This window comes from Prionailurus viverrinus, chromosome D2 (assembly GCF_022837055.1).
Source record: "Prionailurus viverrinus isolate Anna chromosome D2, UM_Priviv_1.0, whole genome shotgun sequence".
NCBI lineage: Eukaryota > Metazoa > Chordata > Mammalia > Carnivora > Felidae > Prionailurus > Prionailurus viverrinus.
Window position 1 is genome coordinate 18,429,820 of NC_062571.1, and position 19,893 is coordinate 18,449,712.

The 19,893-nt window shown below is 48.0% G+C and overlaps 1 protein-coding gene across 5 annotated transcripts in view; it reads right to left on the bottom strand.

Moving 5' to 3' along the window:
• Positions 1 to 1,465: 1,465 nt before the first annotated feature.
• URB2 (URB2 ribosome biogenesis homolog) overlaps positions 1,466 to 19,893 on the bottom strand; it is a 28,820-nt gene continuing 10,392 nt past the window's right edge. For 4 of the 5 annotated variants that reach the window (XM_047824861.1, XM_047824858.1, XM_047824859.1 and 1 more), the window contains exons 5-10: positions 16,415 to 16,575; positions 14,448 to 14,558; positions 12,473 to 12,715; positions 9,334 to 9,421; positions 5,891 to 6,030; positions 1,466 to 1,923 (exon numbers count right to left, since the gene is read on the bottom strand). In XM_047824861.1, coding sequence (XP_047680817.1) covers positions 1,726 to 1,923; positions 5,891 to 6,030; positions 9,334 to 9,421; positions 12,473 to 12,715; positions 14,448 to 14,558; positions 16,415 to 16,575 — 941 coding nt within the window. In that variant the 3' untranslated portion in view covers positions 1,466 to 1,725. The remainder of the gene's footprint in view (positions 1,924 to 5,890; positions 6,031 to 9,333; positions 9,422 to 12,472; positions 12,716 to 14,447; positions 14,559 to 16,414; positions 16,576 to 19,893) is intronic. The other variant, XR_007145277.1, reaches the window with a different exon arrangement.

Consider the following 19,893-nt stretch of genomic DNA (forward strand, 5'->3'; position numbering starts at 1 on the left):
CGTATCTCTATCAAGGAAGCATAAAACCAAGAAAATCAATTACATTAAACTTGATTCACTAGTAAGAAAATAAATCAGTACACTTTCTGGAAGGCAGTTTGGTAATATTTATATAAATCTTTAAAAGTGAATAGGATTCAAAAAAAATTTTTTTTAATGTCTATTTGTTTTTGAGAGACAGAGCATGAGTGGGGTAGGGGCAGAGACTCAGGGAGACACAGAATCTGAAGCAGGCTTCAGGCTCCAAGCTGTCAGCACAGAGCCCAACGCGGGGCTCGAGCCTACGGACCAAAAGATCATGACCTGAGCTGAAGTCGAACACTTAATCGACTGAGCCACCCAGGTGCCCATGAATAGGATTTTTTTTTTTTTTTTTTTTTATGGGGCACCTGGGTGTCTCAGTTGGTTAAGCATCCGACTTCAGCTCAGGTCATGATTTTAGGGTTCGTGAGTTCAAGCCCTGCATTGGGCTCTCTGTCAGTGCAGAGCCTTCTTTGGATCCTCTGTCTTCCTTCTCTCTCTGCCCCTCCCCTGCTCATTCTTTCTCTCAAAAATAAACAAGCATTAAAAAAATATTTAAAAAACTAAATAAAACAAAGCAAAAACAAAAACAAAACCTGGATAGGACGTTTTGACCAACAATACAACTATGGGAGATCATCTTACGGAAGTAACGACAGAAGGAAGGAGTCAGTTGCAAGCACCATCTGTAAAAGGAAGTTTAGAAAGATCCTGATGTCTAACCAGGGAAGATTTATTAAGTTAAACAACTGTATCTACTCAAAGGACTACTATGTAGCCATGAAAAAGTGTGTCAAATGTCCATAGACCCAAAGATGTTACTGCAATAGGGAAAAAGCGAGGTAACTAAAACAAAACAAAATTGTATTTAGGATCCAATTTGGCAACTATATATTTACTTACACGAACATCTAGATAGACGCACAGGGATGAAAACAAGGTACTCACGATGACACGTACTGTCTGTGTAGCCGATACTAGGAATGTTCTAAATTTTTTTCTTTTTCTTTTCTGAGGTAGCCACAATAAAATATATTGCTTAAGTACCTTAAGAAGACGATTAAGAGTATTTCTTAGACTGAACAGAAAAAGAAAATTCTAGAAGAAACTTCAGAGAGCGGAAGCAGGAAGAGCAGGCGGAAGAAGGGAGCCCTGGAGAGGTCCATGCCCGTGACACAGGCTGACCACCCCCACTCGGGGCAGGCACCTCCACTAACGCCGGGTCTCGAAGCTCTGACATTTCCCGGCTCCATCAGAAGGTATACTCCGAGGGAAGGTAGATCAAGGGACAGTTCAAGAATACTTCCCAAGTTACCCGAAGAACATAAAAGGCGATGATATTTACCTGGGACTTAATTACGCAGCCATGTACCTACATAGTGTCCAGTGGGGAGAACAGACATCAACCCCCTAGACGACAGAGACAAGAACCACATTTGGAACATCCACAATGACCATTTTTTATTAAATTCGCCTTATTCCAGGGTCAATTATCAGGATTCCACAGCAATACATACTGCATAAAAAGACACGTTAAAAAAATATTCAGTTTGCAAAACATGGCTGTAGAGTGTGTATTACACAAACCCACATTATCTCAGCATTACAAATTAGGACGTCTGAAGTCTTTCGTTGTCCAACTCTTTCAGAGCAAAGGGCCAAAGCCGCCGCACAGGAACACTGGCAGCACTTCGGAACACAGCTTCAGGCGGCGTATCTTCTCTCGCCTTCGTGTTTCGCCTTGTGGTACTTCGCATAATCGTTGTACAGCTCCTTAAAGATGTCTCTCACTCCCGGCTGCAGTGAGACCCGCAGGAACTGGACGTCTGGCTCAATGCAGAGGTCCAGGATCAGGTAAATGCCCTCCTGCAGGAGATCTTTCACCGCCGGATACAAGGTGACCTGGAAAAGGAGGACACGCCCCTCCGTCAGAGCAAACACACAGAGAACAAGCCCTCGGACAGCCCTACCCTAGCAGCAATTTCCACTTCGGCCCCCAACGTGGGGGCAACATTTTGCACATAAGTATTCGTATCTTAAAAAAAGTTTGTATTTTAGGGAAATAAAAGCCAAGTCAAGTGACAAAAACCTGGAATAAAACATCACAGAATCACAGAGGTAGCTTTGCTATTCAGTAAATGATGCCTACCTACATATCTACCGGGGCATATAAAAACTGGAATCCTTAAATTTAAAATCCTGTAAGAGCCACATGCACATTGTGCCACATTCTTCAACCTGACCAATCACACTGGAAGCGACGCTAACGATGGGATAACGGCAGCGATGTTCACTACGTGACTGACTCTCACTCCCACCCCCGGCACACACAGCGGGGCAGCCGGGGGGCAGGGGGGCAAGGGGTAGGGGGCAGGCTCCAAAGCGCTGCAAACAGATCAGCGATAGGCCGAAGTCAGTAATTAGACCACATCATATCCAAATAAATCAGATGTGATTTATGATTACACCTAATGCATCTTTTTATTTCTACCAACAATAGCTCAATGGGACCTAAATTTCTAACATCCCCAGAATGGCCAGATCGGTCCTTGAGCCTAGAAAGGCCTTTCTTCCCTGAACTTCTGGGTTAACTAAAATCTGGGGCACAGCAGGAAGGCTGGGCAGTCGGCTCCACCTTGGCTACGTCGGATGTTGCACACAAACCCTCAGATCAGAGGTCCAGACTAATGTCTAGACAAACAGGCCAAGGGACCAGGCTCTACTCGCGTCTGCCGCACCCACTCAGGTTTCAGCTGAACCTGGTGCTCAACAGTCTGAATACCCCAGGAGCTGTAACCAAAACAAACAGGAAGGTTCTGGCAGACAGGTCTGGGATTTGGCAGATTCTTTAGAAATGTCTTGATGGCCTAAAAGAGTTAAACCACAAACACGTCACTTCTGGTGAGGATACACCATATTAACTGGAAGTCTGAGTCACCAAAGCCACCGCTGGGATGCAATCTGTGGGGCGCCTGGGTGGCTCAGTCAATTAAAAGTATCCGACTTTGGCTCAGGTCACAGTCTTAAGATCTGTGGGTTCAAGCCCCGCATCAGGCTCTGTGCTGACAGCTCAGAGCCTGGAGCCTGCTTCAGATGCTTCCTCCCTCTCTGTCCTTCCCCCACTCGCTCTCTCTCTCTCTCAAAAATGAATAAACATTAAAAAAAATTTAATTAAAAAAATTTAAAGATGCAATTTGTTTCTGTCACTAAGATGGTGACAAAAGTTACGGTCATTTTCACACGATAGCTCAAAAACTTTCTGTCTTAAGTCTTACTGTTTACAGATGGTAAGAACATTCAAGGACCGGGGTACCTGGGTGGCTCAGTCGGTTAAGCGTCCAACTTCAGCTCAGGTCATGATCTCATGGTTCCTGGGTTTGAGCCCCACATCAGGCTCTGTACTGACAGCTCGGAGCCTGGAGCCTGCTTTGGATTCCGTGTCTCCTTCTCTCTGCCCCTCCCCTGCTCGCACTCTCAAAACTAAATAAACATTAGAAAAAACCAAAAAACCACTCAAGGACAGAAGGTGGAGCTGTGATTTTACTGGAAGGTATTAGGGAACGAAGGAAAAAACAAAACGAAACAAGCAAAAAACAAGTCCTGAATGGTACCAGCTGGGTGTGGACCCCTGTAAGTTCACCGCTCATTTATTCATCTACTCATCAGTCACTAAACAAATAATTCTATCTCCAAAGGCAAAGAAAGTGAAATAACTGTCCCAGTGGCAGAACTGAGACCTGAACTCCGGCAGTCAGAGGCCAGGTCCTGTGAGTTCCACCGCCTCCTCGCATGGGGACTCAATAGTCAAAGGACAGCACGGGGCACACAGCTCTGCTGGGTCACAGGAAGGCCAGCAGCATCCAGCCGACACAACCACCTCGCATCTTTGTGTTTCAAACAGCCTATTTATAAAACAAGGGGGGAAAAGTCAGTTTCTACTCCACCAGGATCACGGACCTATGAATGCGCGGGTCTCTAAATCGCATAAAAGGACCTTATGCAGGATGGGCAGTACAAGCTATTTACTCTAGGCTATCAAAACAGACAGCTGTAAATTTGATCTATGGATAAAAGAGAAAAGTGGCCGTGATTTCCCTGGCACATCCCCACTGTGACACATTACTGCACGGAGGGTACAAGATCTGTAGGAACCGCTCAGGACACGCCCTCACCAGGTCACCTGCCCTAACCACTGTCAGGTCTTCACCCATACCCTCTCCTCATTTAGCTGTACCTGCTATCTAGCATTTAATTAAGCTTACCAATGTCTTTCTGGTCTGGAAAAGATTTACAGTGCTCAGTAGAAGCCTCGGATACACATGGGATATTTTCTTCATTACTTGAAATAAAAACTAAATGAAAGATAAGATGTAGACTCTTGCCAATGAATTCTAGGATGCTACAGCCTTAGAGAATTCCCAAGGCCTTGGGCTTTCCAGATTAAAAATAAAAAAATAACTGATAAGCATAAATTAGACATGAGTAATGAGGCCAGGAAATCAGAGACTTCTCATAAAGTAAATCTCAGAATAATAATTAGTGACTTAAGGGTTCAAATCATCACCTCCCTTCTTGGCCCTTAGTTACACGATATTACTAGCTCTCATTTTATTCTTCACTGAAACGGAAAATAATGCCAGCTTTTCTTTCCGCAAAAGCTTACATATTAATGACTTGGGTATTTGGGAAATATGAAGATTCTATAAAAATGCCAAGTAATTCCAAGGAAACCAAACCCGAAGCCCATCTCTCACTCAAAGGCTGACCCGAAGGGGTCTTCCCAGGTTGTCACCGCTCCTCCCCTGCCTGGGGGGGACCCTGTGCACACCCACGGGGCCGGGCTGCACCCTGCAGGGTCTGCCCCACCCACACCCCATCTCCAACCCAAGTGCCCACCCACATGACAAGCATCTGCACTCACCGAGAGTAAGGCTAGTGTGTTTGAAAATTATTTTTATAATTAGACTCGCCCTGAAAAGGGGTCGAGATGAAAACGGATACAGATTTTCTGAGAAAGCTCATTCAACCCCATCTCCCTCGAGAAATCTCTAACGTGACAAGTTTACCAATGGTTTTAACGTTACTCTTACAAGACTTACAAAGGGGGGCTATTCTATAGAAAGCAATACAAACAATACAGATGTACATCTACACCTGCAAAAGTAGACAGATATACACGCAAACACACTGGACTTCAAGCCTCTGACGTTCCATTTAAATACAGTTCGATACGAAGTCCTGTAGTGAACTTTACCACGTGGGTCACACAGGGCCTCGTGGAATTTTGAAAATAACACACTGACGTTCCAAAGTGAGATCACTGCTGAACAATGAATGAACCATCCACAATATTGAGTCAAAGAGTCAGATGAAATAGGACAAAAGTATTTCTGTTTGACGTAGTTGAACGCATCTGCCGCTGTCTCTACCCTGAGTGTCCGAGAGCAGCTGATTCACATGCACGATGCACTCCAAGAGAACTCCTACTGCTGGGGGTCCCGAGACCCCTCTTCCTGATCACTATTAAGCCTGGCCCTATGCGAGCTCCTGTTCTTAAACCTGGAAGGCATTTATCTCACCTTGTTTACCCCACAGACTAACCAAAACAGGCCCCGCGGCTTGTGTCGAAGCGAGAGGGGAGAACTGACTGACGGTCAGTGGGCGCCTTCTGTGTACCAGACACGCCAGCCCTCTGACCATCACCTCACTCGGTGGTCCCGGGCACCCTGCAGGGGTGCTGCTGCGCCCGGAACACAGGCAGGTCAGCCCGCTCCCACGGATGGTTTGGGACCGTCAGGCCAAAACGTCGCTTGCCCCTTCTACAAAGGACTACAAATGAAAGCACTGGGTAAGAGTGAGCTCGGTTTACCTTCTGCACCTCCATGACATACTGGGCCACCATAAAGGGGGAGAACACCGTGAACTCTTCGGCCCGCGACGCGATGTGGCTGTACATCCTCGCCACCAGGCGGGCACACTCTAGGACCACCGACAGGCCATCTGTGCTTCCTGTGGAAGGAAAGTGTTTCCAAACCGGATTAGTCCAAAACACGGGCGTTTTGACCCTTCTAATGTTAAACATTTAACACAGCTGAAAATTATTCAAGTCTTCCCTTTTCTCCAAGACTCTTTAATTGGCTTATTTTGCAGACAGAATGAGGGAGACAATATATCCAAATATTTATGTTATAAAGGGAAGAACACATAACATAGTCAAGAGTATGTGGGTTTGTTTTTTAAGAAGCGTAGAACAATCAAGATTTTTTGAATGAAATCTGACTGCTATTGTATTTAAAAAGGAGATGGGGGTCTATAAGTAAAGTATAAATTGAAAAATTATCTTTAAAAAACACTGTTTTGACATCACACGATTTTAAAGATCAGATGGCTTAATTAATTATGCCTTTGCCTGCTTATGTTTCAGAAATTGTGTAGGCAGATAGATATAAGACTCAGCTACCATTACTAGAGATCTTCCTATCATCCCTGATTTACTTTCGATTTCCTAGTTCTTTCCACCCTATGGTGCCGGGACCCCCAGGCCTTAACAAACTACTCTCAAGCGTTCTAACAGCCTACCATGTCCCCAAGGCCCTGGTCACACCCGCTCCCCCAGCCCTTCACAATAGAGCCAGGTGGGGAACCCCAACACATGCCAGAACACCTTCCCCAACTTCCACTCAACAAGAAATATACCCATTTTTATAAAACTCTAGAAGCCGCGAACAAATCTACAGCGACAAACAGATCAGTGGTTGGTAGGGGCAGAGGCCAGAGCAGGAATAGTCTACAAGAGGACTGTTCTGGGGACGATGCAAATACTCTGTATTTTGATTGTGTTTACCTATCAAAACTCACTCAGGACACCTGGGTGGCTTAGTCGGTTCAGTGTCTGACTCTGGATTTTGGCCCAGGTCATGATCTCACAGTTTGTGGGATCGAGCCCCGTGTCAAGCCCACTTGGGATGCTCTCCCTCCCTCTCTCTGCCCCTGCTCCACTTGTGTGCACTCTCTCTCTCAAAACAAAACCTCATTCATTTGTATACTTTAAACAGATGCAGCTTGTTACACATATTTTACGACTCAATAAACTCGAGTTTCAGAATGCACAATGCCTTTTTTAAAACCTTGTTTACATGTGCAAACATCTTGAGTTTTTTGTAGATACAATGTAACTTTATGAAATTATGTAAATTTCTTCAAGTTTGAGAGAGAGAGAGAGAGGGAGAGAGAGTGCATGAGGGCGTGCACACATACACGCATAGTGGGGGAGGGAGGGGCAGAGAGGGAGAATCTCAAGCAGGCTCCACGCTGTCAGCACAGAGCCCAGTGTGGGGCTTGATCCCATGGCTGTGAGATCATGACCTGAGCCGAAATCAAGAGTTGGACCCTTAACCGACTGAACCGCACAGGTACCCCCAAGTTATGTAAATTTCTAACATTCACTGGACACTTCAACACAAACGTACTTTAATGAAGCACTTGAATATCTACTACGTACCGTTTCTTCCCTGTTTTCCCACGGCTCAGTACACATCCAGTTCACGTGAATACCTGGCGTGAATCATTTCAGCCACAGATTTCACGCGTGGTTATCGCAAAGAGTGCATTGGATGCCAACAAGAACAGAGCACGTAGTTAAAATTCTACTTGGCTAATCTGTGAGCACATCCGAGAACCGGGTCTTGGGAGATGGGAGGTCACTGAGCTGCACCAGCACAGACGTGGCAGAGCCACGCGCATGACCATGTCCCACGCCCCTCAGAACATAGGACAAAGGACACATTTTCAACCACACGCGGGGCACGCCTGAGGCAGTGTGTGCCCAGGGCTCTGCTCCCCCAGTGCTCAGCCGGGGGTGGAACAGGGCCTTCCCGACACCGCCATTTCCCATCGCCTGTGCAGGCAGATGTCACTAGTAAAACAGGGGTTCTTCCTGCTGTGCTCAATCATGACTTCGGGGACCCTGACACAGTGCCACAGTTAGCCACCACCAACGGACCAAGGCTAGCACGGGAGACGGAACCTGTTTCCCAATCCTGCTCCTAAACACTCTCACAGTATCACACCGACCCCAACATTACGTGGCTCCGCACCAGGCTGGGAGAAAGCACACACCTCGTTATGCCACCGACTTATCTCAAAACCAGGCAGAATAAGCTCGGGAATCACATTCCAGCAGACCTCTTCTCTCTTCTCAACAGTTACTGAAATCTACGAGTCTGAACCCACAAACCCATTCAAGTGACTCACACTGGACGGGGAGGAGCTGAGTACCACTCATTTGTTCCCAGTCCGTCTACAACTGCGGCCCCAGGGTCTTCCCTGACACCCTGAGGTAGAGAGCCCTCTTTTGTGGTTCCAGAACATTCCCCCAGGTACCCACTCCTTGTGCTTAGCAGCACCTCGAACGCGAGGAGGCTGTTCCACGCTATGCAAATTTGAAATAGCGCAATACAGACTGCCTCAATTTATATGCAAATTTTTTAATAATGAGAATCTCCCCCAAATGAGAAAGTTAGCAAGAACCAACAACCTTCAAGGCTGACGACAAGCTGTACACGTCACTTGTGCTGTCACCGTGTGGCAGTTCGCTTCAGCGGCGAACAAACACAGCCCTGCCACGACAAGCTGAAACGGTGACCTGCCCGACCTCATCCCTCTAATAAAATGGAGCAGCTCTGTAAATGCCTGTTCTTTTTCAGCCTCCCCATCAAAACTGGGGACTCCTCCAGGGCAAGAATGGGATTGTACTCACTTTACATCCCCCTGGCCGCAAACACTTCTTGAATCTAGATCCTTTTCTTTTTCCCAGAAAAAGAACTATTTCAATTAAATCACAAATGCACTCACTGCTTTGGACACAGCAAAAAATAAATAAATAAATAAATAAATAAATAAATAAATAAATAAATGTGACAGCTTGAAATTTTTAAACACTATTTGAGGTCTTCATCTAGTGATCTGAATGTTTCTTATTTAAACTCAACTGGGTGAGGGGCACCTGGGGGGCTCAGTCAACAGTTAAGTGTCCGACTTCGGCTCAGGTCATGACCTCATGGTTCGTGAGTTCAAGACCCACACTGGGCTCTGTGCCGACAGTTCAGAGCCTGGAGCCAGCTTTGGATTCTGTGTCTCCCTCTCTCTCTGCCCCTCCCCAACTCACACTCTGTCTCTCTCAAAGACAAGACATTTAAAAAAAAGTTTTAACTCAACCTGGTGGTTTTACTTTCAATAACATAGGAAACCAGAGACACCACAAGATAAACACATTTGAAATCATGTATCTGATACTGTTACTTTGACATTTACCTTTGTCTTTCTGCCTCCCTTCGTGCATAACTGAAAACACCAATCTATTAAAACAGTTCAAGAAAGAAGGGATGGCTTTCAGCATTACCTGGAATAATAGACAAAAGAATATAAACACATGTAAGTAACTGTTTATTTCAAGTTCTACTTTAAAGGTGCTCATATTTATTTCCTTTTTTGTTTGTTTCTTGAGACAGAGCACACAACTGAGTGAGGGGACAGGAAGAAGGGACAGAGAGAGGGAGAGAGAGAGGGAGAGAGAGAGGGAGAGAGACAGAGAGGGGGAGAGAGTGCAGAGCCCAAAGCAGGGCTCGAGCTCACCCAAAGCAGGGCTCGAGCTCACCCAAAGCAGGACTGGCACTCATGAACCGTGAGATCATGACCTGAGCCAAAGTAGGATGCTTAACCAACTGTGCCACTCAGGTGCCCCTGATTTATTTCCTTCTTACCCGTGTCTATCAGGATGCTCAAAAGAGTGTGGCTACCTCTTTTTTGCTTCCTTGCGGGGAAATTGCTCACCCACCTTACTTGACTCTTTAGCATTTGTTTTAATGGTTTGGGATAGGGTTTCTGTGCCTCAAAACTTTAGGAGTCTAATGGGGTGATCACCGTTTAGAATTTTCTCAATCTGTGTCTGTTATTGTAAACTGTTACTAATGCATTCTGGAAATGGGTAAAAGAAGAAACAACAGCCAACATATTCAAATATAACTGCACTAGAAGGAGATGGCATAAAACAAATCCATTTAAAATAAGGATCAAAACTTCTCATTTTTTAGTGACCAAGAGGTCTGGCTAGAAAGTTATCTTGAAAAATGATACAAAAATTTTAATTTTTTTTTCTTTTTTTTGAGGGTAGGGGGTAGAGGGCAGAGAGAATCTTAAGCAGGCACAGAGCCAGCTCAGGCCTCGATCTCACAACCATGAGATCATGATGAGCTGAAATCAAGAGTTGGATCCCGTGGATGGAACTAGAGGGTATTATGCTAAGTGAAATTAGTCAAGTCAGAGAAAGATAAATGCCATACGACTTCACTCAAATGAGGACTTTAAGACACAGAACAGATGAACACAAGGGAAGAGAAGCAAAAATAATATAAAAACAGGGAGGGGGACAAAACAGAAGACTCATAAATATGAGAACAAACTGAGGGTTACTGGAGGGGTTGTGGGAGGAGGGATGGGCTAAATGGGCAAGGGGCACTAAGGAATCTACTCCTGAAATCATTGTTGCACTATATGCTAACTAATTTGGAGGTAAATTAAAAAAAAATAAAATTAAAAAAAAAAAAAAAGAGTTGGATGCTTAACCAACTGAGCTATCCAGGAACCCCTATATTCAACCACTTGTAGATCGTGATCAAAACAACACACTATCCCATAAAGCGACCTTACGCTGCATGAGACTACTTAAATGAAGTAAAATAAAAATTCATTTCCTAGTCTTACAGCTCCTAGGCCACATTTCAAGTGGTCAGGACACGCGTGGCCCGTGAGTGCTGTGAACAATGCAGATACAGACCGTGCCCCACAGTGCTTCAAAGATCTGCGGGACATCACTGCTCTTTTCTCAGAATTCTTAGAATGAGCAAGAGTGAATCAAGTGTTGGGATTTTTTTTCTTTGGCATTAATTTATCCAACCAAATTCTTGACAGCATAACATCCCGTTCTTCACATCAAATTACTGACCTCACAGCATGCTCAGAAACAACTCGTTTTCGCACAAGTATTCCAGAGCTTCATCAAACTTCCCAAGGACCCCTCATAATCCTCTATCATACTGATTAAAAGCACACGGAGCCAGAGCCAGACTGAGTTCACACCCTGGCTTAATATGGCACCAGCTGCTGACCAGTCTGCTGGGCACTCTGGCTGAGGTGGCCTCAGGCTATCCCCTTGAGATTCACCTACGCAGACTCTAGCCTGGTGCTTTTGTCAACTCAACCATGCACACGGCCGACAGCGTGGTCACGCACCATGTGGGCCCGTCCCCCACCCTAACCCAAAGGCAGTGGGTGAGAGCTACTATTATTGGTCACATCACTCTTGATTGCGACACACCGTTATCCCTGTCAATTTTCTCCTTTCATTAAATGGTCTAATTCCGCTACATGATCATTTGTTAATGGTTCCGCGGGAGGTTCCCACAGCTTTCTAATATTGCTTTTCATCAACTGCATGGAATCCTACATCTTTTGCGAGATCAGCAATTCCAGCTTATAACTGATTTGTACTATGTGCATGTCATACGGTCACATAAAAAAAAAATCTAACCATCAGCAGAGAGATCTAAAACAAAATGCTCACAAGACAGCCAGGGACAAAGGCAATTGTTCAGTGGGGAAGGGCTGGAGTAAGGCCCAACGTCACGAGTGCTTAGTCTACCAGAGAACTTTTTTTAAAAAACTACATTGCTGTCAGGTCTCTAACTCGAGGACATGAAAACACTTAAAAATATTTGCCTGTGTCTGTGTCTATGTGTACACAGCTTATCTGTAAGTTCCCACACATCCCATGTATTAGCACTGGTGCACTGGGAAAAACACAGGCCAAAGAATCAATAATCCTGTAGCTAAGATTTAGACTCAGCTGGGTGGCTTTGGCCAAATCCCTTAGCAGCTCCCAGCCTCAGTTCCTTTACCAATAGAATGAACTCCCACCTACTTTACACGCTTGCTGTAAGGGTGAAGTGAGACACAGAGCAAATGTTCAGTACAGGTCGGCTGAACTGGAATCTTTTCCATGGGACATTTAGTTTAATTTCAAAGGTGGTATACTATAAAACTGGAACTCCGGATGCCTCACTCCCTACACCCATCTGAGTCACAAACCTGTAAAGACACCTAAGCAAGTGAGTGACATTTAGATACGCGACCTGCAAAAAGAGAATCGTTCGTAACGAGCTTCCTTAAATAGCTAGTACACAAACGCCGTTCCAAGCGTCAGACCCAACAAAGATGAAACTCAAACAGCCTGGTGTGAAGATCCAACATTTTTGTGCCTGAGAAACCACTGTGTCCCTGGAAAGTACCGGAACCCAGAAGTTCGCTTAGCAGGTCACCATTTTTATCGTCCTCCCGCAGTAGGGCTCTCTCTTGCTGCTTTTCTGCCGCCTGGCACCCTGCCCCACCTCCTCACCTTCGGGTGACACTGCAGGATGGAAAAGAGCACGTTGTGCGTCCTCAGGAAGATGCTCCCATACTCAGGGGGCTTCAGGTGGTCCAAGGGCACGGTGAGCAGGATGCCGAAGGCCAGGCTGACGTGGTGCGGGTTGCCGATGGTCCCCTCCCCCCGCCGCAGCAAGGCTGCGAGCACGTCCAAAATGGACTCCACCACCGCCAGGGGCACAGTCTGCTCCCGACAAGCCTCTCGGTTTTGCAGCTACAGAAAAAGACGGAAGGAAGGAGAGAAAATGAAGGTGATTCTCTACAGAGAAAATACAACAAGTGAAATAGACGGAGGTAAGAACTAACATGACAGCAGTAAGAATGTCCAAAATGAACTGATGTGGTCAGAGGCACCCTTCTGAGGAGACCAGGAGCCCAGCGTTCCATCTCCAACGGCGACGCACGCTGGGACTCTTTGTTGGACTCATCGACCACAAAGAGAAGTAATTCCTTACAAGGACTCACTCCTCCAATTTCTCAGAACAAGGAAACTTCACACCAGATACACCTAATAATATTTTCCCAAAAAGGTCAATAGTTCTACGTATCTATATCAAGTTTCTTCGTTACGTGTCTTAAAAATCAGCTCCAGATGTTTGATTATTGTTCTAGAGAATAACGAGAATGGACTCAAAATGATGAGGGGCAACTCAAGGTCTGACCTACGTAAGCTGGGAGAGCTCACCAGTGACCCTCTTCCTCACGCTGCCATGTGTCACCAGCAGCCCTGCTGGGGCCTCTCACAGCGCCCATCTGTCGGGGGACACCGGCTGTGCTGACTTCACGCCGTTAGATTTACAAGCGTGCATATTAATGCAGCCCTACTGTGCACAGCACCGACACTGACCGCGCACCGCACGAGCCCCTCTTCCCTCCAGCCGTCACTCTCCCTCCTGGTCCCCACTACACGCACTGGGGAAAGATGAGGGCCACCCACCAAATGCAGATTTCCAGGAAAACGAAGAAGCAACAGACCAGAACCCAGAGCATTAAGTCCACTCCTTAGATCCTTCTGCGCTGAGAATGTGCTAACCCAAGCCCATTCTCTCAGGTAGCACAAGAGACTTACAGCGGGTGATGATGTCGAAACAGATACGGCTCTTGTGCGAGGATACTGACTGGAGACTCTAGAGGGCAGAAACACTGGGACAGTCCCAATCGAGACGAGGGTTTTGTGCTGGTCAAACAGAAAGTCATGGGACTGCCCCACGTATCCACCAGGTGCCAAAATCTAACCATCGGGTGCGACTGTGACAATAATCTGTCTGCAACACTACTATCCCACTCTATAAAGCCACTTTCCTCTCACTGTATCACACACTGTGAATGTACACACACCCCTGCAAATGGATGAATACACTAAACTGACCCCAGAATTTGTGGGGACAAAAGAAAGCCCCAGAATTCTTTCTCATCTACTTTAAATTTTTTTTTTCAACGTTTATTTATTTTTGGGACAGAGAGAGACAGAGCATGAACGGGGGAGGGGCAGAGAGAGAGGGAGACACAGAATCGGAAACAGGCTCCAGGCTCTGAGCCATCAGCCCAGAGCCCGACGCGGGGCTCGAACTCACGGACCGCGAGATCGTGACCTGGCTGAAGTCGGACGCTTAACCGACTGCGCCACCCAGGCGCCCCTCATCTCATCTACTTTAAACAGGCTTCCACAGGAGCCCCATCTGATCGCCGCGTGCCTTCCGGTGCCGCCCGCCGAATGCCGCCCGAGGCTCCCCGACACGCCTGCACACCGCCGCTGCACCCCATCTGCAGGGGCCACACGACAGCGCGGACGGCACGGGCACGGACAGAAAAGCGCTCTGCCGGCAGCCGTCTTCAGGACGCGGCGCCCAGAAACACTCTGCAGAAAGCCAGAGATGGCAGAAGCCAAAACGCGGCCTACAGGAATAGGGGTGAAGAGTCGGAGGGCACGACCCAGGGGGACTCACGGTCAGAGCCGTGACTATCTGGGGGCTCGCACACCAGAACAGACTCGCTTTCTCTCCGCCGAGTGGGCAGCTCAGGAGCAACTTGATCAGGGTGATGGCTGACAAAGTGGCCTGAGGGGGAAAAAAACACAAAGTTAGCAGAAACGGCCAGCTCTCTCCTAACAAGTCTATCTTGGGAAGAAGCCGGGTCACGGGCACTGAAGAGATACAGCAGGGCCCATTAGCACCCCGGTGTCACGGGCATGGACCAGACCTGGTTTAAGGCTAAATCCTGAGGGGGAGGCCCTTTCCACCCTCAAGCAATCAGGAAATAAAGAAAATGAGCCCAACTGTGGCAAAGTAAAGGCCTCTGCAGTAGCATCTCACTAAACCAAGCAGGCAAAGGCACCAAGAGAGTAAAATAAACAAGGCCACAGATCGGTGCAGCAACCTAATTACACAGACCTCGTCTCATCCAGATGGTGTGGAAAGAGGCAGCGAGCCGTAAGTCACCTGTACAAGAATCGTATGTGCTCCTGGGGAAAAGGAGGAGCCAGGGGAAAACACGGACACAGTGAAACCATTAGATTACAGGTGATGGTTTTAAACCAGGAGAAGGGACTCGGTGGGAAAGGAACTCACTTTAGCGAGTGCCTATGTCAACAAACGTCTGACCCTAGGCTGGCATTTTACACCATCGATTTCAGCCTCATGCCGGCCCTTCCTCCCCTAACCCCGCAGTCCCATAAACCCACACAATTCTGGCCTCTGCCCTTTGCTCTCCCTCTCCCTCTCTCAAGCCCTGACCAGCCACGCCCCTACACACTGCCTCACCCCGAGGTAGCCCCGCCCCCTGCCCCCGCTCATCTTCTCGATTTCCTGATTGCTTGAGGATGGAAAGGGCCTCACCCTCTCTCCCACCCACCTGTACCCACCAAGGGCCTGCACACTGGCGCCTCCCTCGCTGTCCACCTTCTCACACCCACACAACCTCTGCCCTGCCGCGCACACAACACCCTCCTCCCTGTCTCCATAGCAACGTCCCCCCCAGCCAAATCCTCTCTGGCCCTGAGTGCTCAGCCTCCAGTCTTGCCTCCTCTGTAAACCAGCCTCTGAGACTGACCCTTCTCAATGCTGGGGCCCAATCATGCTGCACATGCACATGATGGAAACCTCCAGAGGGGCAAGTGCCACGGCCACATAGCAGTGGCCCTGGTCCAGCCTGGGCCTCTTGCTCACGCACGAGAGACGTGAGCTCTCCCGCTGCCCCTCTGTGGCCTCAATTACCCTCTCCAGCTCTCTTCCCATCCAACTCAAAACCGAAGCCAGTGTGCTGATTACAACCACAAGTCAAGAAGCCACTCATGAGGCAGAGAAAGCTCAGAACCAGAAGGCATGGGCTGCATGGCTGGCTCTGTGGCATTCTTCCTCCTGTGCGAGCAGGGACAGCTGACCAGTCCAGTGCACACAGCTGCTTGGCAGAAATTCCAGCACGTAAGCTCCATGCAGAGGCTCTCCAAAATATGTGATGCCAAATGCAAATGCAGGGCTCCATTAGCAACCACCAAATACACGAAGTGCAAAGGACTGCGGCAGCTTGCCGATCAGAGCGATTCTCAAACAGGATCGGGCCCATGTGACCGAATCAGTTTTTAAACGGTATGACGGGAGATGTCTTAAGCAAAGAATGAGCAGAATTTAGCTTTTTTATATGCCAAAATTATGAGGATACTACGTTTAATATTTCATATGATAGCACACAGAGTTGTACTTTGAAAAAGTTCCCCTTTGAAAAATAAGGTCCCTTACACTAAAGCCCCAGGCCTCTCCGCAGGCCACGGTTCCCTCCATAAACCCCCTGGCACAGTCTCTACTGGGTAGATTTTGTGTGTTCATTTCCAGGGGTGATACCACAACTCGAATAAGTTTTCCCCTTCGAGCGGATTATCATTTATGCCCCTGCCATACAAGGGAGAACGGGTACCCACCTTCACATCTCCCTTCCACACGTTACTGACGTCTAATCCTTGGAGAACATACCGCATCACCATCCTCAAGTCCTCTGTCGTCCCAACTTCTAACATTTGGGTCAACAAGGCTCCCAAATGAGGCTCCAAATCCTGAATTATCTGACCCGAAACTGAAGGATCTGTGCGGAAAAGAAACCCAAACGGCTAAGATGTGACAGGGAAGGGGCACGTGAAATACACCAGAGTAACCACATGATGGAACAGAGTCCCAGCCAGTGAAAGTCACCATTTGAGGGGTGTGGAAATACTCGTGGGGTGTGTGGCACGGTGTGACAGCGCTCTCCCGCACACGGCTGGCCTGTGCAGAGCACACACGGCGCGGGGGGGAGAGGACGACAGCGGTGAGCAGTGCTTCACGCCGGACTCTGCACGCGGGTGACTGCTACTTTCTCTACGTGCTTTTCGACGTTCCTTGTATAGGCAAACCTCAGAGATACGACAGGATTGGCTCCAGATCACCGCCAGGAAGCAAGGGTCGCAATCAAGTGGATCAAATGAATTTTCTGGTTTCGCGGCACAGATAAAAATTATGTTTCCACTATGCTGTCGTCTATTTGGTGGACAACAGCATTATGTCCAAAATGCGATGCGCATACCTTCGTTTAAAAATACTTGTTCCATGAGGCACCCGGGTGGCTCAGTCGCTTAGGCGTCTCACTTGGGCCCAGGTCATGATCTCATGGTCCGTGAGTTCGAGCCCCGCGTCGGGCTCTGTGCTGACAGCTCAGAGCCTGGAGCCTGTTTCAGATTCTGTGTCACCCTCTCTCTGCCCCTCCCCCACTTGCACTCTGTCTCTCTCTCTCTCTCTCTCTCTCTCAAAATTAAATACGCATAAAAAAATATATTAAAATAAATAAAAATATTTTTGGGGCGCCTGGGTGGCTCAGTTGGTTGAGCATCTGGCTTCGGCTCAGGTCACGATCTCAGGGTTCCTGAGTTTGAGCCCCGTGTCGGGCTCTGTGCTAACAGCTCTGAGTCTGGAGCCTGCTTCGGATTCTGTGTTTCCCTCTCTCTCTCCCCATCCCCCACTCATGTTTTGTCTCTCTCTGTCTCTCAAAAAATAAATAAATGTTAAAAAAAATTTTTTTTAAATACTTTTTTGCTAAAAAATGCTAACCACCATCTGAGCTTTCAGTGAGTCATAATCACTGATCACGGATCATCATAACAAATGTAACAACAAAATAAGTTTGAAATATTGCAAGATTTACCAAAATGTGACAGTCATGAAGTGAGCAAATGCTGTTGGAAAAACGGTGCCAACAGACTTGCTCAAGCAAGGTTGCCACAAACCTGCACACTATGAAAAATGGGAGTATCTGTGAAGTTCAATTAAGAAAACCGCAATGAGGGAGGGCGCCTGGGTGGCTCAGTAGGTTGTGCATCCAACTTCAGCTCAGGTCATGATCTTGCAGCTCCTGAGTTCAAGCCCCACATTGGGCTCTGTGCTGGCAGCTTAGAGCCTGTAGCCTGCTTCAGTTTGTCTCTCTTTCTCTCTGTCCCTCCACTGCTTATGATCTCTCTCTCTCTCGATATGAATAAACATTAAAAAAATTTTTTTTTTTAAGAAAAGAAAAGTGCAATGACGGGGGGTGCCTGGGGGGCTTAGTCGGTTAAGCGTCCGACTTCGGCTCAGGTCATGATCTCTCCATCTGTGAGTTCGAGCCCTGCATCAGGATCTGTGCTGCTGAGAGCTCAGAGCCTGGAGCCTGCTTCAGCTTCTGTGTCTCCCTCTCTCTCTCTGCCCCTCCCCCACTCATGCTCTGTGTGTGTGTGTGTGTGTCTCTCTCTCTCTCTCAAAAATAAATAAATGTTAAAAAAAAAAAAAAAAAAGAAAAGTGCCACGAAACAAGGTGTTCCCATATTCTTTTACAAAATCAGTAGGGACACAGGAGCAGCATGGCACTTTTAGAGACATGAAAAGAACTCCAAACTTCCGGGTTCTGCCTGCTGCAATCATCAGGCTGCTTCCCACTTAACGTGGGAAGGCCTTCTGACGTCGCCAGGGCAGACTGGTCCCCCAGGTCAGGGCATTCAAGGCCCTCTATAATCTGAACCCAGCCTACCTTCCCAGCCACATTTCGGCTCACAGACTATTCCACATTGCCAGAATACCTTCCCAGTCTTCGCTCGCTACCTAAGCATCAGGGGTGGAGGGGACCACAGGCTTTGATGGATAAAGACCTCAGCCCCAGCGTCCAACAAGGGGTACGATCCTGGACCCCTGAGCTCTCCGAACCTCCATCCCCTCACCAGTGAAACGGGCAGAACCGCACCAACTCCTGTGGTTGGCAAATGAAGGGAAGAGCGGCGCGGGGCATCTGCCGTGCGGAGGGCTCGGCATCAGCTCCCCCACCGTCTCCACCTACCCCACCTACTCTTCGAAGGCCACTGCTTTTTGACGGTTTGCCCGCACACGCTCTAACCCGCGGTCCCCAGGTCCGGGGTCCCGGAGAGCGCTGCACCGTTGTGCGATCTGTGTGAACGCCTGCTTACTTGATTACGCAGGTCAAAATCAACACTTCAGGGGCACAGGGGTGGCGCAGTCGGTTAATCGTTCGACTTTTGGTTTCAGTTCCAGTCATGATCTCACGGTTCGTGAAATCGAGCCCCGAAGAGGGCCCTGTGCCGACCGGTGGAGAGTCTGCTTGGGATTCTCTGTCTGCCCCTCCCTTGTGCGCACCCGCATTCTCTCTCTCTCTCAAAACAAATAAACTTAAAAAAAAAAAAATCAACACCGCATTCATCTCCAGAGGAGGATGTGGTTCCACGTACGTATGGAGCATTTGTAAAAGCGATGGTTTCTCGTAACTGAATTGAGGCAGCCCTCAGTGGGCACTCCTTCCAGACCTCTCACTCCAGTCCCTCTTCCAGACAAAGTCTAGCAGCTCAAGGAGAGGAGGCCCCGACCCAACAGCAACGCCTGAGCCTGCGGTCTGAGGGACAGTGGGGCAGGCGGCCTCGGTCCCCCGACTGCCACAACAGAGGCTCTGTCCCTGGGCTTCTAACCCTCAAGTCCAGGGACACACGGTCAGGACCTCGAGTCCCCCTCAGGTCGAGAGGGTTGGAGGGAAAGAGACACACACGATATTCTGTATCACAAAGGGGAAGAGGGGCCAGAGCTTCAGGCCACCCGCTGCCATTTCTTGGATCACTCATTCAGGACACTGTAACCAGTGTTCGTCAAAGACTAAACTTCTAGCCTCCCCTAAGGTGAACACCGTTCCCTGAAAGAATCGCTGACAGAATAAGATAGAACATGTGACACCAAAGCCTTTTCAGTCAATCCACAATCAAGGCAGGGACAGAGAGGCTATTGAAAGGGAGACAACGGCAGTGTTATTCTGGCCTCAACACTCCGGTTCTGGCACTGGTCTGGGCGGCTCCGCTTCCTACAAGGTCCTACTAAACGCTTTTGTGTCTGATCACGCCTGCAG